Source organism: Oculina patagonica, chromosome 8 (assembly GCF_052425735.1).
Source record: "Oculina patagonica isolate OP01 chromosome 8, crgOcupat, whole genome shotgun sequence".
Classification (NCBI taxonomy): Eukaryota; Metazoa; Cnidaria; class Anthozoa; order Scleractinia; family Oculinidae; genus Oculina; species Oculina patagonica.
Window position 1 is genome coordinate 15,152,768 of NC_135765.1, and position 27,434 is coordinate 15,180,201.

Sequence of the window (27,434 nt, forward strand, 5' to 3'; positions counted from 1 at the left end):
TTGCATTGTGTTCTTGGGCGAGACTTTTTTACTCTTACAGTGCCTCTCTCCACCTTAATGTGTGGGAACTGGTGAACTTAATGCTGGGGATTAACTGATACCTGGGACTGATTTGTGGAAAGCTGATTAGTGCTATTCGGGGATTAAATTGTGTTAACCCTGGAACCCTCTCTTGTTACCCTTGGAATAAAAATTTAAACCAGGAATAACCGCTAATTGTGTATAATTTTAATCGGCTTTCCAGGAACTGGGGCCTGAGCTCCACATAACATGTTTGGTGTTTCAGCTGGGCTTGATTGTTCACATGTTTTGTAAAAAATGGCAAAATTAGAAAATTCTGTTGCATGCAATTTGTAAAAAAAAAAGCCTTAGGAAAGTATATTGTTAATTTCACTCGACACCATTTGGTGTCTGTACTAGTCAATAATGTCATTATCTGACAACTTTGTGTTGGTTTAGTTTGAAGGAAAAAAAGGAGAACCGGGAAGTGATGTAAGTAGTATTCAAATGTTGTTTTTGTTGCATTGTCTGTGTCTAGGGTCAAAGGCAACTTCCTATTAATCATTTATCACACAATCCAGTTTAGGAGGAGGGCTACACAAAATGTGTCAATTTAAACTGCTGCTTAAGTAGTTGAGGGGAACCAAAAGCCTCACTTCTTACTGTATGGAGTTAAATTAATGTATTGTTCCTGAAAATATCCATACTCCTCCCATGGAATTTTTTTGGGAATTCAAGTTAAGCTTTATACCTTTCTTTAAAAACTTTGGCTTTTGATCTCCACACCCCCTTGGAATTTCCAATGACAATGGCAGCTATGTCAAAAAAGGCATTTTAATACCACTTTGGGAATGCCTTAATTGAATGCCATACCATTGCCATTTGACAAAGATTTTGATTAATTTTTGACAACTTTGTGACAACTTCTGTTTCAATTGGCCAAAGTGCAAGAAGAGAGGAAGGCGGAGTTGACAATACAGTTGAGCCTTGATTATCCGGACTTGGGGGACTGGGCTAAATAGTCTGGATAACTGAGAGTCTCGTTAAAAAACTCATTAATAATTCATAACGAAAATACAAAAGAAATTAATGTTTAATGAGTGTCTTTATATCTGATAAAGATGCGGCTAAACTTTATGTCCAATTTTCTAGGCCAAAATAACCCCTAATCTAAATATTAGTGCAAGAATGAGTTGATCTACATCAGACGATTTTTAAGCTGTTCAATAAATTCGCAGTTCGTGTTTTATCAAGTCTAAAACACTCGGCTGCGCCTTGTGTTTTAAACTTGATAAAACGCTGCTGCTCATTTATTAAACATTACATAATCAAAAGGATGAGTATTAATGAGCCAAAAAAAATCGGGTTATAATTACAAAGTTTCTCAAACAAAAAGTGAAATTTTAATTCAGGAATAGTTTGGTCTCGAATGTGACTTATTAATATTCATGAAAAATTTGGGACCAGAGAAGGAAGTCCATGGCCAGATAATAGAGAAATCCGGGTAATTGAGGTCCAGATAATCGAGGTTCGATGGCAGACAGAAAGTGAATTCTGAACTTAACAACTTTGCCCCTCATAGTTTTTGCAGTTTAATTGGCCAGTTCAAACAAAAGCCGTCAAAAAAATGTCAAAAATTAATCCAAACTTTCTCAAGTGGCAATAGTATGAGAAACAACACTGTAATCATTTCCATCGTCATCGTCATCATCATTTGAAAAATCAGTGCTTGACCAGGGTTTCTAATTTTAGCATATGTTACAAATTTACATACCTGATTAACACATTAATGATTGATATTTTAGTGAATGTTAATAAAACATGAAGTGGTCAAGCAATTGAACTGCTGACAAGTATGGTTATCAATTTCTTTTATCCTCACTCCAGGGATCTAAGGGACCAAAAGGACAAAGAGGTGAAGATGCCACTGGTAGAGGTACACCGGGACCCCCAGGAGACAAGGGGGCTGTGGGCGAACCTGGTGTAAAGGGTATACAGGTACTGCAGAGAGAACATGAATAGTAGTAGTCAAGCTCCCATAAAATTTAATTTGAAAATCCTTTATCTCCAAAGGGCAGGGTCTGGGGACACAATAATTTGCATGGACTTACAGACTTGTTGATGTTCAAGAGCTGGGCAGTCAGACAACTCTGGGCAATATCAGTACTGGCCATCTAGTTATTGAATCAAATGAAATATTACAATAATGGCTTAACACTGTAGATAAACTCAAAATAAACATAAAAAAACAAAGAAGCTTTGGGAGTTGATGGACAAAACTGAAGAAGACAAAAATGGATTGCATTTGGTTAACGGGACAAAACAATGTTGGCCCAACATAATTTAACTTCCCTCACCATTTAAACAAAAACGGAAAAGCACACATTTCAAGACAATTTACAGACAAGCAATTTATTAAGTGTCATGATCACTCGAAGCAATTTAGCACATTCACAAAGATCTCATTCACAACTTTCCAATAAATATAAAATAATGAAACTCAAAAAAGGTACGAGGAGTTGTTCATTTACTGAATTCGGTTGGGCCAGTCATGATAATATGTTTGGTTTCTGTCTATTTTGTGAGGACCTTGAGCCTGTTTTTCTCCCACTCAGTTTCTCAGTTCGTATTCTTGCTCTTGAGTAAATAAACAGGGAAATGTGGGTAATACTGTATACACTTTGTAACCCATGTCCACAACCTGTGATGATTCAAAGTATCTGTGATTTTTTTTTCTTAGGGAAACCGTGGATCCAGAGGAGATCAAGGAAATACTGGTCCAACGGTATGGTCAAATGATTATTGCCAACGAGTCAGGCCTTCTGGAAGACCAGAAGGCCTGACGAGGCGGCAGAATATAGAGCCGCGAGAAGATTTGTATATGCGAAAAAAATCTCAGAAACACTCCAAATGTCGAGTAATGTAAGTAATGTAATGTAATGTAAGGTAGATCTTGACGACACAACTTCTGATGTTTTTAGCCAATCCGTTCAGCAGAATCTGTTCAGCACGTGCACACTTTGTTGTAGTTTGGCCAATCAGCGCGCTACTAATTTGTTCAGCACGTGCATGATTCATTGGCAACTAAAATTCCCAGACAAGATGCGTCTCAGATAACAAAGAGGTTTTAAATCTGTTTGCTTCAAAAAGCCAAAATTCCCGAACTAGAGATTGAAATACGAAAGAAACTTGAATTAAACTTTGTTTAGAATTTAATTTCATTTTAGATGAAGGCAAGAAATGCATTCCAAAGCTTCAAGATTTCCAAAGCTTCGAAAATTTCGAAGTCATACAAATTTGCATGCGTAATTAAGTTAGGTCTGGCTAAGTAAACAACACAGATTTTATCAATCAGAAGAGAGTTTTATTTCGTTTCTCGAATTTATAAAATAAATTCCCTATACTACATTTTTTCCTGGATACTCCAGCGTTTTTTCCCTCGGGAAACAGGGCCTTTAATTTTCCTAAAAGCTGGTTGCCCAAACGCAATTTGCAGTGTCTCAACAACAACAATTCAACGTGATATTTGAGACATCACGCATTGCGCGTGATGAATTATTCTCGGAATAATAAAATAAACTTGTTCCATCTTTGGCCACAAACTTGTCCGACCAGGCTTTTACCTTTTAAAACCTCAATTTTTTTGAATACTTATGTGCTGAATGGATCAACTGCAGTGTGGAAAGTTTGAAATGCTTTGTTTTGGCAAATCTTTGTAAAAGTTTGCTTTTTGTTTAATAATTTATTTTTCGTGTTCAGTGGCTCATAGCCACTTTGATTAAGACCTATAGGACTTTAAAACAGTGGAAACCTTTCCAAAATAGCGGCATTGGACAACAATGGCTTGAAACTCTCAAATAGCATGAAGTTTACAAGATTTCTCACTAAATCTTCACTACTTTGGTATTATTTTAGAACTTTTTTTTAGCCCTCATAAAATCGCATTTTACTCCATAAACATTCAAGATTTTCAAAGAAAACGCGCAATGTTTATTGATCGACCAAAATCATTAAGCGTCCCATTGTACTCGTTGGCATTTCTACCGATAGGTATTACTAGTTTAATTATGACAAAAGATATGTAAGTGATTAAGAAACTAGCTAGCCTTCAAATCAGATGAAATTTCTACTACGTAATTCATGGTACAGTATATTGGAAAGACATGCATCAAAACACTTGAAAGGTGCAAGAGTCAGTAGATTGTCAATTTGACAAAACTGAAACAAACAATTTTCATGTAAAAAAAATAAATCTATCAGGTTTGCTACATTCAGAAAGGTTTCATTCACTTCAGTCTGAGAATCTTTCGTGATCTCGGATTTTGCATGCCAGGCACCATGGTGGCATATAATGAAAAGTTTAGGGGTGCTTGTTAAACAATTTTTGATTGATTTCCAGTTGTTGAAAAATTATTTACACTTGTGACCCAGTTACAATGGTTTTACTTGCACTGGTTTATTTATCAGTTTTCTATTAGTTTGAGAAAAAGCTGCACGTGCATGCAGTGCAGTTATATTGATAGAGAAAGTGAGACTAAGCATAAACTGTGTGTCTTTATTTCACTTGATAAGGTTCATTAACAAAGTTACATGGTTGTAAATTCAAAAATATTGATATTAGATGCAGCACTGAGAACAAATATTTAAAAATTAGATACAACGTGAATAAATTTGTAAAAACTAGGGTACATGCAATTGTTATAACTTATGAAAAAAACTAAATTAGCTTGAAATTATAAACTAAGAATAAATTGGAAGATTACATTTATAAGCTAATTAAAACTAATCTTAAAAATGCTCAGCAGTCAATTGTGCCAAAGTAATAGTGCTTATGCATGTTAACTACAAGCAGGCTGGCAAATTTCACCTCTAAGCCACACTTTAGAAGTGCAAACTTGTCAGGTTTTTTCCCAAAGCAACAAAGATGAAAAGAACTTCCATATGAAAACTGTATGAAAGTGTCAGAGGGTTGAGAATAATTCCTGATGGGGGAGTGGTGCTTTTTTTATTCCCCTCACATGGTTCCCCTAGGGTGGTCACGTGACCAGCGCAGTTTTAAGCTCTAAGACCTTCTTGTTTTCTTTTAAGTTATTCAGTCTTTTTTTTGGCTCATTTACTTTCATATTTTTGATTATCTGGACTATTTAGGCCAGTTCCCATGAGTACGGATAATCGCGGTTCGACCATAGTATAATTCCATTGTGCCATACAGTATTTTCTCAATTAACTGCTCAGCTAAGAATATGGTTTTAGAACCTTTAACACAGTGTTCATGTATTATAATTTTTATAACTTTCTTATAATTTCTTAGGGCGATCCAGGTAACCAGGGTATGCAGGGTGAAACAGGTCCTGCTGGCGAACAGGCAAGTTGATAATTTGTTTCTTTAATTATTTGCTGTTTAATGTTAATATTTTTCTTGGTTTTTACACTGGGGTCTTTTCAAAAGGTTGTCTAGTTGTTTGTGTTTGTAATTCTAGCAAAATTGTCAAGACAATTATTGTTGGTCTTGGGATGAACATTTTGGTTAATTTCCACCCTCTCATGTTGTTTTCCTTGGTGTTCCCAAAGATTCAATAACTAAGGCCTAGTTCAGACATCGTGCTCCTGCCGTGCCGAACTAAATTGCAATTAGGTTCTACTGTAGCACGGCAGAAGCACGACTCTGATTCAGGATTTACTGTAGCTACATAACATTTAGTCAGTGGTGATCCAACAAAAATGGCGCCGTTTTCCAAATTGCAGCAAAAACTCAAAGAAAAGCAACAGAAAAAAACTTTTCCTTTTGCGAGGACGGCGAATGTTTGTTTGTTTGTCCGACTAGTTTCCGAAAACTTGCTTATTTCGGATTCAGACCCAATAGCTTCTTCTTCGCCCTGTTCAGCCTGTCATTAGTGTCATCTACTTCGTTGAATGAAACATCTTCGACGTGCTTTTTAGCAGAAAAATATTCATTGTATTCCTTTGGCTGGCCACCATGGTTTTTGCCGTCTGGCAAGAATAAAATTCAATTTGCATACTTTTAAGTACGGTATGCAACTGGTGACGAACATCGTCACCAGGGTCTTCTCCGTTTTCAATATGGCGGCTAAAAACGGAGAAGACCCTGGGAACGAGGTTGTGCGCATACTCCGTAATGGAGAAGTATTCTCGGGTCTCCTCGTAACTCCTCGCGGGAACGTAATCCCGCCAAAATACATCAATATAATTTATGAATTTGGTTTGGTGCGGCAAAAGCACGACGTCTGAACCGCTGCCGTGCCAACGTCGTGCGGCACGACACGCCGTGTCGAACTAAATTGCTTTGCCGAACTCAATTCAAAAGTTTGATTCAGACGCCGTGCTTCTGCCATACTTTTGTTGAACTTAATTCCTGAATTTAGTTTGGCACAGCAGGAGCGCGATGTCTGAACTAGGCCTAAATGGTGCGAATGAAACAAAGTAGGAGCAATGATTTGAGCAGAAATAAAAATCCAATAAATTCTGCAAGTTATACGTACATGTATTACTTAACCTTGCAAAAACTTTTAAATTTCGTGTGCAAAAATTAATAGATATGAAGTTCTTTAAAAAGGTGAAATGTTTTAATTTGGGTGTTCATATTTGTGTTAGGGAGCAGACGGTATCAAAGGAAATCCAGGTCCGGTTGGTTCTGCTGGAGACAGAGGGGTAAGTTCATTTTCAGAAGATTACAATGATGGTTTCCTAATTTTTCACTTTGGGAAGAGGCCAGCTAATGGTAATCTGTGAGATCAGAATTTTTTTGATGTTGCTAAGCAACTGGTGGTGCTGTTTTGACAAAACAACTTTCAGAGTACCATTCTTGCACTTGTGTTGCTGTTTGTTTTTAATTTGAAGTTGGTGAGAGAGTTTTATAAAACCTGTATGATTGCCATAGGGTGGATTGCCAGGCAAGAAAGGTAATCAAGGAGCAAAAGGTATTGCAGGAACTCCTGGCGATAGAGGGGCTCAAGGAGATCAAGGTGACATTGGCCCTCCTGGCTCCCCAGGTGCTTCTGTTGTTGGTCCCAAAGGATCTGTTGGTGAGCCTGGACCTGAGGGCCTTCAGGGCCCTCCTGGGACACAAGGTAAGATTACATATCAAACTTTTCGAACATTGTGTGGAATCCTGATTTCTCGCACTTCAAATTCAAAGATTTTTTTTCATCTCAGCCTTGTCATTTCGATAGTTAGCAAGCAGGCAATGTTGTAGAGAGCCTCTGTTGGCTTATGTTTTTTCATGCCCAAACTGCTTTACTCAATCCAGTACCAAAGCAAAATACAGATTCTGTTGTTGCCAACGTGGCAGCCGAGCCAAGAGGTGAGGCTGACTCGGCGGCATCATAGAGCCGCGTGTATAGCAGAAAAAAACTCAACTTCTGCGTAAGGGCCTTTTTTAACCATATTTGGGTGTAAGGAAAACCCCATATTTGGGTTGTATTGTTTTGCAAACAGTTCCCAGTCTCTCTGCTTGCTAGAGATCAAATAGCCAAAATGGCATCCACGTGGCTGGCTGTTAAAATCTTCAACATGGTCTTTTATTCCTTTTACGATCAAAATACACCTTTTTTCGACGTTTTTGCTTGTTTACAAGCTAAAATGGTAGAATAGGGGTTATGTGGGAACCACATATTTGTAAACTCTCAAGGGACGTTTTTAGTGCAGAATGCACTATTGTGATGGTTTGGTGGGTTGTCGTTTGCTAAACCCCTCAGGCGCTAAAGCACTATGGTGTAAACTTTTAATCACCAATTAATTAATTAATATCAATTAATTAATTATTCCTTGTGGAGGGGGTGGGGGTGGGGAGCACCTGACCGTACCCCTAGGTAAAACCTGGAGCACATCTACGTTACTTTCATATGAAGATCTCAAACGTATATATTTGTTTCAGAAAACCCTTTGCTCTCCTTGTGGTACTACTCAACGTAATTTACACCAAACGCATGCGCAGATTAGTCTACGTTGTTTTCTGGAACTATCATGAACATCGCTTGTATTGCGTGTTTGCGGTAGGCTTCCTGCAGACTTCTTGGCGCCAAGTAAAAACCGCAAATTAATTAAATTAGATTTTGAGACTTTCACGGCACTTTCGTAATTAGGTATGCAAAAACTTGCACCGGGATTTTCGGCGTGAACACCTGATAACCAGGAAACAAATATCCTAGCTGTACTGCGTTTTAAAAAACCTGTCGAAAAATATGTTTTTTGATTAGATTTGTTTCTTTAGTTTTTGAGAATCGTCTTTCGTGCAGTCTAAACCGTAACTTAATTAAATTAAACAAATGTCATCGATGCCGCCGTAAAACAAACAAAAAACAAAAGTTTCATGTTATCGCATTTTCAAGGAAGACAAAAGTATTTTGTTACAAACGAACAAAAGTGTCGTGTTACGTTTGCAAAGATTAGCGTAAGGAACACCTGGGAAAGAATACAAGTAGCCTGTGAACAGTTTTTCCGAAAGTAAAATAAAGCAAATAAACACGAACATATATAAAACAACATACTTTCAATTGTTCCATATTGCATTCTGCACTTACCAAATCATCGAGATTTTTAATTTCTCAAGGGACTGTTTTAATTTCTCAAGGGATTACTTTCCGCTGTGGGTGATCACTTGCGATCTCGTGGAAAAAACATGACTTGTCACATTTACAAACGTTATATAACAATTTTAAAAGTGACATGTCAGCTTTCTTATCTCAACGCACGTGTGTCTGAAAGGCGATCTATAAAAAGCGTCGCACAAACAATGGATTGCGTACCTAAAACACGAATAAATAATCACTAGCACTTACATCGTTTAAAAATTACAAACGTCAAAAATAAACCATACCAAAAAACTCCCTCTTTTCAAAGATATTGAAGTTAAAACAAATGCAAGAGATGGGGGCTTCTTTTAGCTTAGGAGCGGTTAAAAATTAGGCCAAATTTGGTCGCTACATGCAAGCGCCATTCTATTTCGTCATCAGCCTAGGTCGTTAGGTACAAGACCTCGCATTGAGAGCAATGTTGCATGAATCGGCTTTACAACATGCGATCGTATCTACTCAGTTCGAGTGGAATTTCAGTCAAAGACAGCAAAGTTCTTTCGTATTTCATCTTCCAATATAATTCGAAAGCATTCACTGTATATATGGCTTTTGTTTAATCCTGGGTCTTGATATCCGACCCTCGCAGAGCCTAGACAAAACGCAGCTTGAGTGTAACGATTTGTTTACGCCGCAATTATATGCGCAATGTTTTCTCCGACAGTAGTTGGAAATATCCGTATTTTTTTTCCGTGCTTTTTCGTGGAGCAATCGTAACGATACGGCCTTGAACACATTGAACAGCGGTCTACCTATAACAATTCAAATATGACGTCGCAAAAACAAAGCGTCAAACGCATATTTTGCTGTTTCATTTGCTAATTTCTCTGCCGTAATCGACTGCCTCGAAAGGTCCTTGCAATTTTAAAGTATAGAATTGTCAGATCTCGCTGAAATTTGCAGTGTTTATTTGTGTAATGTTAAGGAATATGTGTTTAAATACCCGGCCGGACGAGCCATTTTTGACAAAATTATATGGCTGCATTTCCTCCGCGAAGATAGGAAATTGTTAAACTAAACTACAAAGAAACTGTAATGATAAGTTCGAAGAACAATGCACAGGATAAACCTTCGACTCATACTTCATGCAAAAACGTCAATATCTCGAAGAGACTTTGATTAGAACTCTAAATGGAAGCTATAGGAGAATGCCTGGAAGAATGCTTGACCGACAAAAAAAAGGAACATCAAGGTCTTAAATGTGATGAGATAATCTTTTGACTTTGAAATCCTTGGATTTCTGATAAGAGCCCTGTCGAGTCAAATGCTGCTACACACGACAAACCAAAGGCGGACTGCTGACTTCAAATGTAGTTTTCTCGACTTACAGGAATGCCACAGTCGGTTAAATGCTACTTTTAAGTGTTGATTTTGTTTATACCAGTTGTTTAACAGATGATTTCATCCCAAATCAAATAATGTTTCACAGTTTGTATTTATATTGGCACTCAAAGCTACACATATTTAAGCTCAAAGAAATACTGTAGAATCAATACAAAGTGACGCTAACTAAAATTACCGCATGTCATACACGCAAGGTTGTGGAAAGTTAAATGTTTAACTTGAATAAAAATTCTGTGTTCACATTATTCCTTATCCGTTGTGGTTTTGTTTTCTATTCATATTTTCCCTTGGGAATTGAGTTTTATGTATTACATGACAAATTCGCAATTGAAACTGAAATTTGAACTGTCCATGCATCTTAGCAATTTTGATTTCCAGGCTCAATTATTAAGAAGTACTTGAAATGCAACCATCCCTTTTCTTGTTCAAAACGTTTTAAGAAACTTGTGCTTTAATTATACCTACAAGAAATAGCAATTCTCATATTGCCTAAAATACATCATTTGCTCATTTCAAACAAATATCAATTCCATTCAGTGTCTGTTCTTATCAACAACCATGAGTATTTCGCTTGTTGGCAGTTACCGAGAAGTACAACTACTATAGAGTAACAGGGTAAAATGACGGCAAGAAGTCAGATTTTGTCCCTCAGTAAGCATGCCTTGTTTGCTGTCAGGTTTTCCAGGTATGGAGGGCCCAGAAGGGCTCAAAGGGGATATAGGACCAGAAGGCGATCCAGGAAAGCGTGGTGAGAACGGACTTCCTGTTCCTGGAGCAAAAGGCATGGATGGACCTCCTGGACTGAAAGGATTCAAAGGAGTACAGGGAGAAGTTGGACCTAGAGGGCGCAATGGTAACATTCCATATTAATGGTGGTATCATTACCTTATTCCTACTTAATTTTCCATGTACTAAATACCTGAAATTTAATACTCCCTAAAAATAGGACATGCAAATATTTAAATCGCAAAATTAATACTGTATTATATCAATAAAATAATGAAATTCAAGCTGTTGCTTTATTACAGTTGTTCAAAGTTATTCCAACATGTTTCAGCTTCATGTTTAGGAGTTTTTTGTTTGATTTTGTCCATCAGTTATCTTCCTCTGCATCACTCTCACAGTCCAAACTTTCCTCTTCTGCTTAGTTCTTCAAGTCGTCAAACTTTCCATCTGTTGGATCTTTGTTGTTGTCCCTAATATGTGTCTGGAAGAATATTTTAATGTCAATTTCTTCTTTGCAGCTGGTCCAATTTTTTGCATTGAGGGAGAAGATTGCCCAGACCCTCAACCTGGTCCCCCAGGGCCTCCAGGCCCACCTGGAGATACAGGCCCTCTAGGACCGCAAGGCCCACAAGGGGTGAAAGGTGAAAAGGACAAATGCCCCATATGTCGTCCTGGGCCGAAGGGTTTTAAAGGATTACGTGGAGACCCTGGACCAGCTGGAAAACCTGGCGAGCCTGGCGCTGATGGGAACAAAGGTCCCCAAGGGCCCACTGGTGTAAAGGGGGCAGATGGTTTGCCTGGTAAACCAGGGGAACCGGTAAGTAAGGCTATTGTTATCCTAATAACATGCTTGTACAGGGTTCTTATGCTCTTTTTTTCATTTAGGGTGCTAAGGGCTTTCAGGGTCCACAAGGGAATACTGGAGAAAAAGGTGAAAGTGGTAGACGTCCAAGAGAAGAACTGTTTCAACCACCTGGCCCAAAAGGTGAAGTTGGCGAACGCGGTAAACAGGGAAAAGCAGGACCTCCTGGAAATGATGGCTCCCCCGGACAAATTGGTGCCCCAGGGGACCAGGGTGCCGCAGGTCCAGCTGGAGAAAAAGTAAGAAATGTGTTCTCCTCATTCTCCCCAGTAGGGGGGAATTTTAATTTTTCTTAGGAATATGCTAGGCTATAAGCAAAGAAACATGTTCCTCTGGGCTCTTTTTCTTAAGAATAATCCAAAGTCTTACCAGCCCTATAATTGATGATGCAAAATAGACAGTATGAATGCCACACCTATAGCTGTACCAAGCTGCAAAAAAACATAATACACTTAACACTTTATTTTATCCACATTTTCTATATTTTTATGTTTCTAAGTTGTTTTCCTTTGCTTAGTAACAAAGCATTTGACTGAAGATCAAGAGAAAGGGGGGCACTGAAACTAAAGTGAGATGTTATTACAACACAGAGAAGTTCAAATTTCCATCTTTTTTGTGGCTATCATGTCTACAATTAACAGTTGTTGGACGAGGTTGAGCAAAATGTCATGATTTGTCAGTGGCGAGCAGATTAATCTTGATCTGCGAGACACTGACAAATTATGATATTTTGCGAGAACCAAGAACTTTCAATAATTGTTTTATCATTCGATCACTGAATTTGTTTCGCACTAAGTACCTTCGGGAACTGCGTGGAAACCGCACTATTTCTTGCTGAATTATATGCAGACAAAAGCGTAACTTCGCCTTCGATAATACAAGCTGGTCTTCATCCAATTCTTTCAGAATATTGCTGTAATACAATAAGAGGAAATTCCATTGCCTTCTTTGTAGTTTCGCTGTTTTTTCGGGCCTAGTAGACAAATCCAGCTCTTCTTCTTTATCTCTGGAAAACGAGCTGCCATTTTTCTCGGAAGTGGACACAACTACGCATGAGCAGAATATTATTTGTATCAAAATCACTGTCAGACGATAATGCACACGAGCAGACCATTATTTGTAGGCAGTTATTTGCAGATCACGCGGTGGACTCGCGGCCAATGAAGAGGAAGAAAAAATTGCATCGATTGATAATCATAATTATTTGACACAAACGTTTAGAGAGAAAATCATTGCTTAAGGATATTTAATAATCAGTTAGAAATTTGCAACCAAACAATGAAGAACAGGCAGACCTTTTACCACACAAACAAAAACACTGAAAACAGAATGTAAAAAAGAAGTTTTTACGGGAAGAGCCAGAAGCACCTGTAAACTTGTCAAATCAGTAACTTAAAATTATTTACTTTGTTAAAATATAGCTAGAGCTTATTAAGAAAAAAACATATTGTTATAGGCTAATAATTTATATAGTTGGGGCTGGATTTTACAGTAATCAGCCTGCAAACATTATAACTATGTTTATGCCCAGCTGGTTGTCAAAACAGGGGTAACAGCTGTGGTGTAAAAAGCATGAGTTAGGCTCAGTTAAAAGAAAGAAGTATGTAAAAGCAAGAAGTAATGTCATTGATACATGTATCTCACTAGCAAGAATATTAAAAATACACCAATTCATCTCAAGAAGTTAAGTTCAGTATGAATTTTACAAGTCTTGAATTTTCCAGTGAAAGACTTGACTTGGCAGAAAGCACTAAAAGCACGTAAAAGTATAATTCAAGTGTATACAAGGACTCAGCATAAGTTTCTGCCATCAAAATAATTCAAGTAAGCTTTCATCACGACCAATTTGATACAGATTTTATTTCTTTTCAAAAACGTTTCCAAGTAAATGGTGAATGGAACGATATCCATGTTTTTAATATCTTTCCAGTCCAGTGAAAGCAGACTTGTTTATTGTTTTCCTTCTCATATGCTGTCTCTGTGTTTTCGTTTTTATGACTGAATTTTTAATTCAGGAGGTTTATATTAGTGGCTAGCCAAGTCGCACTTACATGGTTGGTTGGTCCATCATCTGTAAACTTTTTTTTTTCAACTCCGCTGACCAGCAGATATAAAAGTAGAAAGAGTGTAGCAAGGCCGCTTTTTAAGGGCAGACTTTCAAATTTAAAGGGGTTTGACAAGAAAAACAAGAAGAAAAGAAACAAAATGTGGCTGACAATTACGTTAAGAAAGTAATTGTCTGCCAAAAAGTGGACATTGAGAGCCATTAATCGTTCAATGACTTTGGTGTCTATCTGTAGAGCTAGCGTCGTACATGAAGGAGCATTGTGTAGTTCTATAAAATTTCCATACCTCCCCCACGGAAGGGATTTTTTAAAACAACCCCCCACCCCTCTGGAAATTTCCGGGCCAGTTAAATTTCATACATTTCTTTCAAATTTTTGAAATTTCCAATCCCTTCTGTGAGGGGGAGTATGGATATTTTCTGGAACTACACATTCAAAAGCTATATCGGGTTTCACATAAGCTTCATCAACGATGAATTTATCTAGAAACCAGAGCGCTGGCTAAAATTGAGTGCGTGGCCGCCTGTTTGCAAGAAAATAAAAAGCTTTTCAGATGTAACTGCACAAGTACATTTTTACATGAATCAGTCTATAATTATGTTCTGATATATTTATTTACAGCATTATTACTTTACGGCTTTTATATAAATGCTTTTATTCTGCAATGCATACCTACGGAGCGATATAATATAAACAAACCATTTTAGTGCTACAGGGTAAAAAAGGGGGAAAAACTGACCCCTCTGGGATTTGAACTTACGACATCTTGCACCACATTCTGACCCTCTGAGTTACTTTAAAGGCTTGTGTGTATACCGAGGTAAATACAAGTGACTATTCCAAATTATTAAAAACTAGCAATGGTATATTGCAATTCCTACGTTTTGATTGGTTAACAGGCAATGGTATAATATGAGCTCATATACCATTGACCACAAGTATGTTAGTCAATACGGGTCAATAAAAACAGCTGGGGAGCTCAAATATTGCAATTCTTTGAGCGTTTTTTATAGAACAATTATTCCACTCGTGCTTGTTGGATATGGGATCGTTATAGCCAACTTGGCGCTATGCGCCTTGTTGGCTATCTAACGCGCGCTTGCGGAATAATTGTTAAGTATACCACCCGAAAGCGTTGCATAACAAGTATGTATTAAATAATTATCTAGAATACAGTTGAGATGATAACTGTACAGTAAATTTATCTTTCCAAAGTACTAGCATGTTTGTCTAGGCTAAAAATTGTTTTCTGTATTTTTATCTGTGCCTTCATTTTTGTAAAATAAAAACCTAATGAAAATTTTAGGCTAAATAGGTTCTTATGAAGAGGGGGTTTAAAATGAAAGTTTTAGCCTAATCGATTGGGTTTTTACTGTAGGCATATTTTTGAAATATCAAATATTTTTTCTTAGGGAGATGATGGTTTTCCTGGCGTTGATGGAAATCCAGGCGAGAGTGGTAATGTCGGCACAAAAGGCCCAAAGGGTGCACCTCCAATTCTGCCGCTCCCAGAAATGGCCAAAAATGGTTCAAAAGGTGAAGCAGGCGTGAGAGGAACTGATGGACAAAAGGGAGTAAAAGGATTAAAAGGAGATGACTCACCTGATTTAGGTATGATTATGACATGCATTTGTATCAGCTACTGAATTACAGTTATCCACTTGATATACTTAGTACGGCCCATTTTTGCAGCATTTCATGTACCCACTGGTTGTGTTCATTTGTCGTATTACTATAAATACAATATTGCACATAAAAATGTTCTTGATATGGAATAAAACCATTCTATTAAAGCTTTGTTTGTTTGTTTGCTCCCATTATAGATGCATTTTTATTTAGGTGAATAATATACCAATCCTTTTCCTTTTCTGGTGTGGGAAATGACAGTAACATACAGAGATGGAAGTAACCTCATACTTAGGGTTTCAAACAGTGTAAATGCACAAATTTGACCTAATGTTGATTGTTTTATTGCGTGGATGAAACCCCTAAGTCAGTTACCATTTGCATTAAATCACTGAAAGCAACTGAGCAGGACTTTCCTAATTAATGTTACTGCTCATAGTTTAATTCCTACATGTTTCAAACTTGAATTAATCAAATTCTAAAAGAAAATAGCAGATTACCTGAGAGCTTCTCACAATTCTCTTTGTTATTATTTTCACAGCCCAAATACGAGCAGGTGAAAAAGGTGAACCTGGCGCTCAAGGAACTAGGGGAGAAGTTGGCGCTAAGGGTATTAAAGGAGAAACTGGCATAGATGGCCCTAATGGCCCCAAGGGGGTCCCGGGAGATGATAGACCAGGACCAGCTGGTGCTGCAGGCCCACAAGGTAGCTGCAGAGTAATAATTATATATTGTTTAAAATAGTGGAAGGTTTTGAGTCGCCTTATGTTTAACAGAGCCTAGTGAGGGGTTCAAGTGTTGGCTAGGGTACATTGTGCTGTGTGCTTGAGGACGGCATTTAACTCACAGTGTCTCTCTCCATCCCAAGTATAAAGCAGGTTCTAACTTGTTAACTATTGAGGCAACTTGGCAAAATGTTAATGCGTAGTTATTCAGTACATGATACTTTAAGTATCAGCCCAGTGTTTAATTATGCCCATCTGTTTTGGTTGTCTGATGTGTCAACCTATTGTTGAATCCCAACAGGTATAAAAGGGGTTTATGGCTCCAGAGGTGCTATTGGTGAAATTGGTGAACAAGGAATGGTTGGATCCCAGGGCCCTCCAGGAGACAACGGAACTCAGGGCCTGGTGGGAGAACCAGGCGACAGCAGAAATGGGCCAAATGGCACAGATGGACAAGATGGACTTAAAGGACCGAAAGGTGTTTAATACAATAAACTTTAGTTTAAATAAGTGGAGAAGTGGAAACAAGTCAAATACTCGGAAAAAAGATTTTCCGAGTTCCCCAACGGGAGTCGAACCCATGACCTTCCAGAATACCGGTTGGAACGCTCTAACCACTGAGCTATGGGGGACTCATGGTGAGCGAGGTCATATACTGGGTTCTTATGTGTGACACATGTCCTACCAACTGCAGGCTCAAATATGTCCAAATGATAATGGTGACTTGTATAAAGTGAAAATAAGTGGAGAAGTGGAAACAAGTCAAATACTCGGAAAAAAGATTTTCTTAGTTCCCCAACGGGAGTCGAACCGGTATTCTGGAAGGTCATGGGTTCGACTCCCGTTGAGGAACTCGGAAAATCTTTTTTCCGAGTATTTGACTTGTTTCCACTTCTCCACTTATTTTCACTTTAATACAAGTCACCATTATCATGTATTAACTTTAGTTTAGTTTCAAGCAAACTATTATTTATATCTTCCCAATGTGGTCTAAGATTCAGGGCCTCCAACAAAACATCTGAGTAGGAGGGAAACTTTGGCCTTAGAAAGGGGGGGGGGGTTAGCAGTTCTTAAAATTTGGGTGGAAGGGAGAGGCCAAAAATGTTTGCTCTCAGGAGAGAGGAAATTTGTTTTAAGAAACAACACATCAGATCAACTTTAACAAGCCTGAATCTTGGGCCAGCGACACACACTAAGTCTTTCTCAATGTGTCACTGTAGTACATGTAAGAACATCCTATAAAAAAGATATTAAATATTACATTGGATACTATATCATCATAATCAATTTTTGTTTATGTACTTCACTAATGTGATGTGAAATGCTGTTTAGAAAAAGATACCTTGTATCAACTGAGACAGAAGAATTCTTTGTTTACAAAATGTCAGCTACATAACACAAAACATAGCTGAACATATAGCAGTGATGGCAAAATGAATAGGTTATGGTTTAATTTTACCCTTGGTACATTTTGTTATTTTCCTTTGGTCTGGTGTATGGTAATATATGATAATGAATTTTCAACAAAGGAAAATACCAAATTGTACCACAAAAATCTAGTTGCATTAAGAGGGTGGCCACATTAAAGAACCCTTAATTTTGGGCCGATGGGGTGGCCGTAAGGCAGGGTTCCACTGTATAGATGAGAGTTGCAGCCTAGAACATGTTTTGTTTGTTTTCACAGGGACCAAAGGTGGACCAGGTGAACCTGGACGTCCAGGTGTCCCAGGTGGTGCTGGCGAAGATGGGCCTATAGGTCCAAAGGGACTGCCTTCAAATGGAACAGGACTACCTGGACCCCGTGGTGAGAAGGGAAAACCTGGACGTAAAGGAGAACCTGGCGACAGCATTAGTGGCCCCCCAGGAGAACCTGGGGTCATGGGTCTACCTGGTGTCCCCACAAAAGGTACTGTGCTAAATCAGATTATTGGACAAATACTCCATAGAGAGATATCATAGTGTGATGCTTACCTGGTATTTAGTTTGTTATAATTATCGGTCTTTTTCTGTGTACTAATATCAAGAGTCTCATTTCTTTAGCAATCCAAAACTAGCATGCACCAGAATGTAAGGTTCTTGTTCTTAATAGTTAACAAGTGAGTCATACCACACTGGTAACCAGTGAAACACGGGATCATAGCAGGAAGCAATGGCAAAGAAAGCTAGCAAAGATGAATTTAAAAAAACTCTCATACAAAGGCTCCTTTCTAAATTATAAGGCCAAAATACGGCATATTACCTGACTTAAACAGCTGAAGGGCCAGTAACAAAAATCTACCAATTAGAATGCATGGCTTATTATTATCCAGTTAATAACAATATATTGGCAGTATGAATCATTAGCAAAAAAATATTTGGTGACTCTGCCCATTACAGAATAAATTTTATCCTGAAATTATAATGGCAAATATTTTTAGGTGAAAAGGGCGAGGCTGGTGTAACAGGCAAAAAAGGCTCAGCTGGAAATCCTGGCAGCCCTGGAGTGCCTGGCGCATCGGGCGATGATGGACCAGTTGGTAACCCAGGTGACCCGGGACCCCAAGGACAGAAGGGCAAAACAGGCGTCATTTGTAAGTGAACCTCCTTTGAAGTGCTTAGTTCTGACAATTTATACAGTCATGCAAACAGCTTACATTGTTCTGCGGTCTACAGGACTGGTCATTTTGTGTGAGACAGCATATGGTACCACTTTGTGTAGCTATTGCGATTTTAAAAGCTCAAGGTTCGCAGGTTTTAAGATGTCTTTGGTTTGGCTGAAAATGGCACTCTAGGTACTGGTAGGCAGAGAATAAAACAGTAATTAAGTCTTTTTTGAAAACGGTAAGGGAAAAAAAAGGCACCTGGCAGCCACCATTGGTGGGAATGTCATATCATCCATGTTTCAAGTCAGATGCTGACTCATCTTTTTCCAAATTTATTCTCATTATTTATTGTCATTTTTATTTCCTTTTAATTTTTAGTGTGTGGCCAAGAAAATGCTGATTATGCATTTATTGTGGATGCGTCTGGTAGTATTCTCCCAGAAGAATTTCTTAAATTGAAGCAATTTATTAAGGGTGTAGTTGACTATCTCAGTATTGGCCCTGAACTCACTCATGTGGGCCTCATTGAATACAGCAGGAGTGCTAAAATGCAGTTTAGCTTTACTACATCCTTTGACAAGGCTGAGATTAAACAACTTGTGGATGACGTGCCTCATACTGCTGGTATAACACGAATTGATCTGGCCCTGAAAGTTGCCTCTGAACAATTATTTACATCTGAAGGAGGAATGAGACCAACTTCTAGAAAGGTAAAATATGTCAGACATCAATGATTACCTATTTGAATGTCTCAATGCTATTGTATTACATTTGGTTTTGAAACCTTTTCATGTGGAATTGCCACTCCTTCCAAATTTAAAAATATTATATTTGTGCAACTGTAATTTTAGAGCATGAAGTTCACCAAGAGTTGTAGTGTCTTTATTAGTGCAGCAGTGGTGGAATTTGACAGTTATTCTATCCGTTACTCTACAGAAACCTACTTTATACCTACTTTTTCAGAAGTGCTGATAATACAGCAGAATTCCGATACCTGGAAGCGTCAGAAGAAGCAAACCAAAAGCTACCAGAATATTTGTGGCCGTTCCGAGGTTGCGCAGGGAACTGGGGCGAGTTTCAAATTTCAAGTAATCGATAATCTGACACCACAACATGAAAGAACCCGGTGAGATTGGTCATTCGACCAAGTTTGACGCTTTTAGGATGCACACAGACGAAGTTATGGGCCTTGAAACATGGTTAAAAATCCATACAAACGTCTTTTATTTTGAGACAGCGTCCCCCAGAACCATATAAACTCTTAAATTAATAAACTCTTTAAAATGGGCAAACATAGTGATTTTCATCTTAGTTTCTTTCAAATAATGGGTCTTTGGCAGGATTTTGCAGCTGTCACAAAACGGATAAAAATTTTAAGAGTTTATATGGTTTTGGGGGGACGCTGGCTTACAATTAGAGACGTTTGTATGGATTTTTAACCATGTTTCGTTTCTGTGCATCCTGAAAGCATCAAACTTGGTCAAATGACCAATCTCGCCGTGATCTTTCATGTGGCGGTGTCAGATTATCGATTACTTGAAATTTGAAACTCGCTCCAGTTCCCTGCGCAACCTCGGAACGGCCAATAGCCAAATACCAAATTAATGAATTACTACTAACTGTACTTGCTTTTTCTGGTTTGTTAACCACTCAGATCGATTGTGCAAGCTATTTCACTTGTACGACAATTTATTAAGAGGGGATTTTTTTTGCTTGTGATTAATCAATGGTAAAAGTTTATGGTGTCATGATTATTCTCCCTTTCCGTAGGTCATGGTCCTGCTAACAGATGGCAACCAAACAGGAATAGATCTTATTCCTAATCAAACACCTCTTGTTGATGCTATTCAACCAATCAAGAATCTGGGTGTGAAAGTAATTGCAATTGGCATTGGAAGTGTTGATAGGAATCAGCTGTCTATATTAGTTGATTCCCCTGAAGACATTCTGCAACCAAAAAGTTTTGATGAACTTCTGGGACTTATCAGGACGACAGTAGAAAAGAGCTGCAGAGGCATGTGTTGCGTAGTTTACAGAACAATAATAATAATTCTTTTGCTTATCAATGTAACAACTGATTAGATTTTTATTTGTTTGCTGAGCATTACTTGCAAACACTTTGTAGGGCTCAAGGACTAGCGGATGGTCCACAAAATCGTACTTTTTAAAATTTATTTGTGTACTATAAGCAATAATAGTCTTTACATTTCTAAGGATTTGCTAACATGATTACGTCCAATTTTGAAATTTCCAATTAAGAGGTGCTCATTGATGGAAATTGTGACAGATTCCACTCAAGGTTCAGGAAATAAGTGCAACACGTAATTCCAAAAAATCTACTCATAGCACTGACACATTACTATTTGAAACGGCTCACTTTTATTCATTTCTCAAAGTGACCCCGCAGTAACATTCTGCATAACTGTATGTTACCATACATACGAGTTTGTTTTGGCAACTTTATTTTTGCCTTTGTTGCTCGAATGTTCAGCATAAACCACTTTAACACCCTGACTGCTCAACTGCACATTTTGTTCTTTAGGAGGAATTGGTGAACCAGGCAGGGATGGACCAAAAGGTTTAAAAGGAATCCCAGGGGGTACAGGCATCGATGGTCTTTCAGGAATGCCAGGAAGTCAAGGTCCGACTGGCCCAGCAGGTCCAACAGGACCTCCAGGCCCTAAAGGCACGGTGGGAGATAAGGGCTTGACAGGCGATGAAGGAGCACCAGGTACAATAATGTCTCAATTGTTTAGTGTGGAACCACCAATAATGCTGTGTTCACACCAGGCTGAAACATGATTAGTCTGATCACGAATGAAATATGTTTCGCTATAAAAAGTGTTCACGTCAGACATTGCATTGCATGAAACATGATCAAGATAGTTTATTCTGAGCATGATTGAAACATCCTCACCAGGTATACATGTACGTAGTTTCATTCATGATAAGACAAAACACTTTAAAAATGGCGGACATTTGGAGAGGAGGAGACTGCCCAAAAGATTCAAAATTAGACCTACTATGAGACCGGCCAAATGTTTAGTTGAAATATGGGCTGACGAAGGGATACAACAGGAATTATCAGCGATATGTTGAAAGTAAAAATATTGGGAAAACATTGACATGAAACTTAACAATGAAAGATACAAGTGTACAGCATCGAAATGCAAAACCAATACACTTTTTCTATACAAATAAAAACCTTTTTTATAAGAACGTTTAGGCTGAAAAAAGGCCAAAATTTAAGAACATCCTAAACAAGAACGTTCCCAAGGCTGAAATTTGGTTAAGAATGAATTTTATTTTTCCTATTTGTTGTAAGTGACAAATTAATGAAATGAATACGTTTTTATTCAAATCTTTTAACACAAACACTGTCTCCTTGCTCAACGCTGAAAAGCCCTTTTCCGACGAAGGGCTTGAAAATTGACACAAAACCAAAGAATGAATGGAAATGTTATAGTTACTTCAAGCTACATTTTAAAGCAAAAGTGTACAAGATACATGTATATGCAAGTACCGTAAAACCACAGAAATTACACATGAGGTATGAAACGTGTTTGAAACTGACACCTGATGTGAACAATGCAATAACAAGCATGTTTAGGTGAAACATATTTACTCTAAACATGTTTCAGATTTAATGTGAACACAATTCAAGTCTTGCAACATGACATAAACCGAACCTCAAAACCATATTATAATTTTGAATTTTACATGTACTTGGTGAGGTAAAATTTCAAGAAGAGTTAATTATATTTGAACACTCTAGTTAGATACAGATCAAGAGACACCACCTGGATATGCTGTGAATAAACCATTTACTTAGTATACTGATTTCAAATTATAGTTTAAAATTGTATAGTTTGACATAGCCATTTATTGCGCTAGGAAACAAGAACGAAATAGACAGGGTACAGCCGTACAGGGCTGAACTGTAGCTCAGCAAGTAGGAGATATAATCTTGATGTACTACCAAAATTTCGCTGGCTTTAAAAGCAGTGTATGGTAGGCTATGTTAGAAGGATGTCTCTGTAAAATAAGGTTTCGCACTGGTCACAGTTGCAGCCTAGCAGTGTTGCCATAGCTCTATTGTGTGTTTTTTACAGGTGAAGCGACACCGGGCTCAAAAGGAGTGAATGGTGACCCAGGTGATCCAGGCCCTCCAGGAGAAACAGGTTTGATCGGAATTGACGGGCTTAAAGGAGACCAAGGCTTCCAAGGAGCAGCTGGTGTTAAGGGAGATAAGGGTGAAGTAGGACCGAGAGGAGCCATTGGACCTGCAGGAGAAGCAGGAGCTATTGGAGATCCAGGTAACTGAATAACAACATCTCTTGTTTTTGTTTGTCTTTGTTATAATGCAAGGGGAGACACGGTGACTTGATGAGAGTAGCACATTGGATTCTGGATTCTAGCTCTTGCCTGGGTCACTGGACAATACACTTAAGAGGGGTCCTTCTTAACTACAGTTCTGGGGCAATTGCTAGGGAATTGCTTAAGTTGGCAAGCCATTTTGGAGCATTTAGCACCACTAAATGGTGAATTTTTTAATTTTTTTTTTTTTTTTTTTTTTTTGGGGGGGGGGGGGGTGAGGAAGATAGTGCCAAGCCACACATAACAAATCTAGAAGGACCCTCCATAATGCTTGCAGTGCATCTTTCCATGCAGCCAGGAGTATCAAAGGGTTAGGGAAATCATGCTAGGGAATAACATCTAATGAACTAGCACCCCAATCAAAGGGAGGATCATCAACACTCCCAAACCACATTTCAGCAACAGCAGTTGTATTCTTTTTATGCTAGGGAATAACCTCTAATGAACTAGCACCCCAATCAAAGGGAGGATCATCAACACTCCCAAACCACATTTCAGCAACAGCAGTTGTATTCTTTTTATGCTAGGGAATAACCTCTAATGAACTAGCACCCCAATCAAAGGGAGGATCATCAACACTCCCAAACCACATTTCAGCAACAGCAGTTGTATTCTTTTTATGCCAGGGAATAACCTCTAATGAACTAGCACCCCAATCAAAGGGAGGATCATCAACACTCCCAAACCACATTTCAGCAACAGCAGTTGTATTCTTTTTAAGGTGACGCTGGCCGTGTTGGACTGGATGGAATTCCTGGAATGGGTGGCGATGTTGGCCCGCCTGGTTTGGCTGGACCAAAAGGTGTTATTGGTTTCCCTGGGCTCACAGGCCTCCAAGGTAAAGGATTTGCTAGCAATTAACTGATATCTGTATTATGCCGTACCAGTGCTTAATAAGAGGCTTAAGTTCATTCCATTGAAATAGAATTGACCATAGATTTTCATTCAAACTTTGCCTATTGATTTTTCATGTTAAGGGAAATAAACAGAGGGGTCCCGGTTTGTTTAGGAGCAGGAAAACCTTGAATATACGCCATAATTCCTTACAATATCAGCTTCCGGAAACATTTATTTTGAACCAATCACTTCACATTTCGTGAGAGCAGAAAAACATAGGGAGAAAGCAAAACACCATATATAACTATAGATAAGAGGAGGTAGCCTGGCCAGGACTTGAAACCCTATGTTTAATTTGTAATATCTGTTTCTAGTATTAGAATGCTCTGCCCCATTAGCACTTCAGCAAGGCTGCTGCCTAAGGAAATTTTTTAGGAGCCCTTCGGGCTCCTAACTTCAAAATTTAGGAGCCCAAGCCATTATGTTAGGAGCCCAGCTAAAGTTGCCGAAGACAAATCTGGGGGGGGGGGGGGGGGTTACTTAGGCAAATATGTGGTCGACTATGTGGCCTAGGAGAGGGGCCCAGGGATTGAACCTTCCCCCAACATTATTGCTATAATATACCCGAATGTCCCCTAGGGGTACTCCCTATAGTGGACTACCGTATTTATTCGATTAAGCGCCCTGGGCGCTTATTAAATTTTTGGATCTTGAGGGTGGGCGCTTATTCGAGGCTGGGCGCTTAATAAATTTTCACCATTTTTTGCAAGTAGTACGTTTATTTTGCAAGAAAACAATGTATTATAATTAAACGTGAAGGTGTACTTAAGCTGAATTTTAAATGTTCATTAAAAAACTTTCAGTAAAAAAATAAAATATTTCGGTCTTCGGGATAGTCTCTTTGTATTACTTAGTCAATTTTAATCTCAACTTCAACAATAATCAAAATTCCTTTTATGCCCTCATTTTAGGAGGGTGGGGGTGGGCGCTTATTCGAGGCTGGGCGCTTATTGACTTTTCCTACCTATAGGGTAGGCGCTTATTCGAGGTTGGGCGCTTAATTGAATAATACGGCCTGGAGGCTCCATCCAACAGGGATACCTTTTTCAGGCTCCAGGTATATAAAAGGGTGGGGGGGCACTCCCATACATGAGCTATATAGGTATGTGCCGCTGTGAAGAGTATGGTTTTCAAGCAGTTTAGTCTGGGATAGGGTATAGAAATTTCAGAGAGTTTTGGTCTAGAAAAGGGTAGCATTTGCCGGGAAACCGATCGACGGTATGACGAATATAGTCCAAAAACTCGGAAGAGAAAGAGGCTTTCCTAAACGTAAATAAAATCATCGCGGCATCGTTGTTCACAGATGGTTTTCAATTAAAACACTGATAATGATACAGTTCTAACAAAATGCAAGTCTGGGATAGGGTAGGGATTTTCAGTGTCTAGTCTAGTATAGGGTTGCAAAAATCAGCTGAACATGGTCCGGTATAGGGTAAGGGCTTCAAATTCTCAGCGGCACACCCCCACCCAAAAATATACCGGGTGCCCCCCCCCCCCCCGGGGGGGATTTCATGAGTTGCAGACTATACAAAAGGGGAGGGAAAACTGGTTTTAAAGTATTAAAAGAACCCTTCATAATGCTTGAACAGACCCACCAAATGATCAAGTCATTTAATAAGTCTTTTAAAGTGTTATTATTCAAGTGAAAAATAAGTAAAAAGATGTAGTATTCCTTTTGTTGGTATGTGAAAGGGGTGTCATCTTCATGAGGGGGCATATGGTTTCTAAAAGGGTAAGGGGCGCTTTTACATACCAAAAATGGCAACCTCGTTCATGAGATCCTGGGAATGAGGTTACAGAAAGGGTATATAAAAAGGGTAAGGGTACCCTGGGGCAGAGTCTCCCCATAAAACTGTTTTTTACTCTGCAGCAACCTAAGAGACCCAGAGAAAAGAAGTTTGATAAGTCATCAATATCAGCAATATATATTATCTCTCCCCTCTGTGGGTTAAATCACTAGCTGGGCAGGGAGAAATAAACCAACAATGAAAACTGGCATGCATTTAGTTGAAAGCACGAACGATTTATTCATTTGTTAAGCCAGTGCCAGTCTGAGTGCATTTCATGTACTTTCATTAGTTTTTTCACATAGAAAATCAATGAACATAAAGCAGGAAAATCCAGTTCAATTAATATTTTAGTAATCAAGGTTAAAAAAGAAGCAATAATTTAGAAAAAGGCAATAAGAAGTCAAAAACACCTGTGTAAACACTTTAATTAAGTTATGATCTTATCTTTGTTACATGATAACCAGTTGACAAAAATAGAACAGAAAATTTAAATTGTGAAAACACTTCAAATTACTTAACTCATCAAATAAGTTGTTTATAAAATTAATGTAGTAACAAAAGAAATTCATTTTATTCAAACTGAACATCTGAGCGGGCAAAAAGAATTGAGGTTTCCAGCACAAAAATTTGCTAGTTACGGATCAATGCCCGAGAATGCTCCTCATTATAAATGCGAAAACATGAAACAGTTCGTTGAAAATAACAACCTTAGTCCACAAAAAAGCGGCAGCAGATATGAAATGTCACATGAAAAGAAAGAGGCATACACTTTATGTTCATTCTAAAGTTAAGCGTTCAATGCTTTATAGATTAAGCTGAATTACATGTAAAACACGCCACGTAAGTTTGTGTACACATCACGATATTTGCACGTTGTTTTACGTAAGTTTAAGCACAGGTAACCAAAGCGTACTATGAGAGTTTGTATGGATTTGAAATAAAGTTGAGAAAAATATCTCTTTTTACCGGTAAAGTTATAATGAAACTTTAAACCTTACCTGGTGTCACGTTTTTGTATTCCTAGTGCTTTAGAAAGTCATACGCGCGATTTTCGTCTTAACCGTTTGTTGCGTACTAAAAGAAAGACAAGGTAGGAAAGCAAATTCGAAAGGCGAACGCAGGCCTCTTCAAAAAACTCGCTAAAGAAGCTCAAAACCAGACGTAGCTTGATCTTTTTACTTCACGATCCAAGAGCGATAAATATTCCATCTTTCTGTGTAATTGAATTGTATTCAAGTCGAAGTTTGGAGCTAAAAACTTCATTTGAATTCACAACTTCGGCACAAATCGGTCGCCATTAGGCCGTGAAATCCAAATGCGAGCACCTAGCTAACGGTCGAGCCTAGGGCGAGTACAAAATCCACCCCATCCGGGGGAGACAGAGGAGACCTCTTGTAAGCACCATCTCATGCTCACTACAACTACTATAAGTTAATTTTTGTAACGGCGGGTAAACCCAAACGTCAGCAACCCATTTAATCAACATTCAAATCTGTGCACCGTTCCCAACGTTACAAAAATTAACTTATAGTGGTTGTAGTGAGCATGAGATGGTGCTTACAAGAGGCCTCCTCTGTCTCCCCCGGATGGGGTGGATTTTGTACTCGCCCTAGGCTCGACCGTTAGCTAGGTGCTCGCATTTGGATTTCACGGCCTAATGGCGACCGATTTGTGCCGAAGTTGTGAATTCAAATGAAGTTTTTAGCTCCAAACTTCGACTTGAATACAATTCAATTACACAGAAAGATGGAATATTTATCGCTCTTGGATCGTGAAGTAAAAAGATCAAGCTACGTCTGGTTTTGAGCTTCTTTAGCGAGTTTTTTGAAGAGGCCTGCGTTCGCCTTT

The 27,434-nt window shown here is 38.5% G+C and overlaps 1 protein-coding gene across 2 annotated transcripts in view; it reads left to right on the forward strand.

The window, feature by feature from the left end:
• Window positions 1–27,434, forward strand: part of LOC144664512 (uncharacterized) — a 58,233-nt gene that overhangs the window by 20,992 nt on the left and 9,807 nt on the right. The window contains exons 17-35 of one of the 2 annotated variants that reach the window (XM_078525677.1): window positions 460–492; window positions 1,888–1,998; window positions 2,741–2,785; window positions 5,312–5,369; window positions 6,617–6,669; window positions 6,899–7,088; window positions 10,612–10,788; window positions 11,180–11,478; window positions 11,547–11,762; window positions 15,002–15,200; window positions 15,757–15,921; window positions 16,242–16,418; window positions 17,625–17,846; window positions 18,358–18,510; window positions 18,901–19,232; window positions 20,293–20,536; window positions 21,065–21,253; window positions 22,635–22,838; window positions 23,621–23,737. In XM_078525677.1, the coding sequence (XP_078381803.1) occupies window positions 460–492; window positions 1,888–1,998; window positions 2,741–2,785; window positions 5,312–5,369; window positions 6,617–6,669; window positions 6,899–7,088; window positions 10,612–10,788; window positions 11,180–11,478; window positions 11,547–11,762; window positions 15,002–15,200; window positions 15,757–15,921; window positions 16,242–16,418; window positions 17,625–17,846; window positions 18,358–18,510; window positions 18,901–19,232; window positions 20,293–20,536; window positions 21,065–21,253; window positions 22,635–22,838; window positions 23,621–23,737 (3,184 nt within the window). The remainder of the gene's footprint in view (window positions 1–459; window positions 493–1,887; window positions 1,999–2,740; window positions 2,786–5,311; window positions 5,370–6,616; window positions 6,670–6,898; window positions 7,089–10,611; window positions 10,789–11,179; window positions 11,479–11,546; window positions 11,763–15,001; window positions 15,201–15,756; window positions 15,922–16,241; window positions 16,419–17,624; window positions 17,847–18,357; window positions 18,511–18,900; window positions 19,233–20,292; window positions 20,537–21,064; window positions 21,254–22,634; window positions 22,839–23,620; window positions 23,738–27,434) is intronic. The other variant, XM_078525679.1, reaches the window with a different exon arrangement.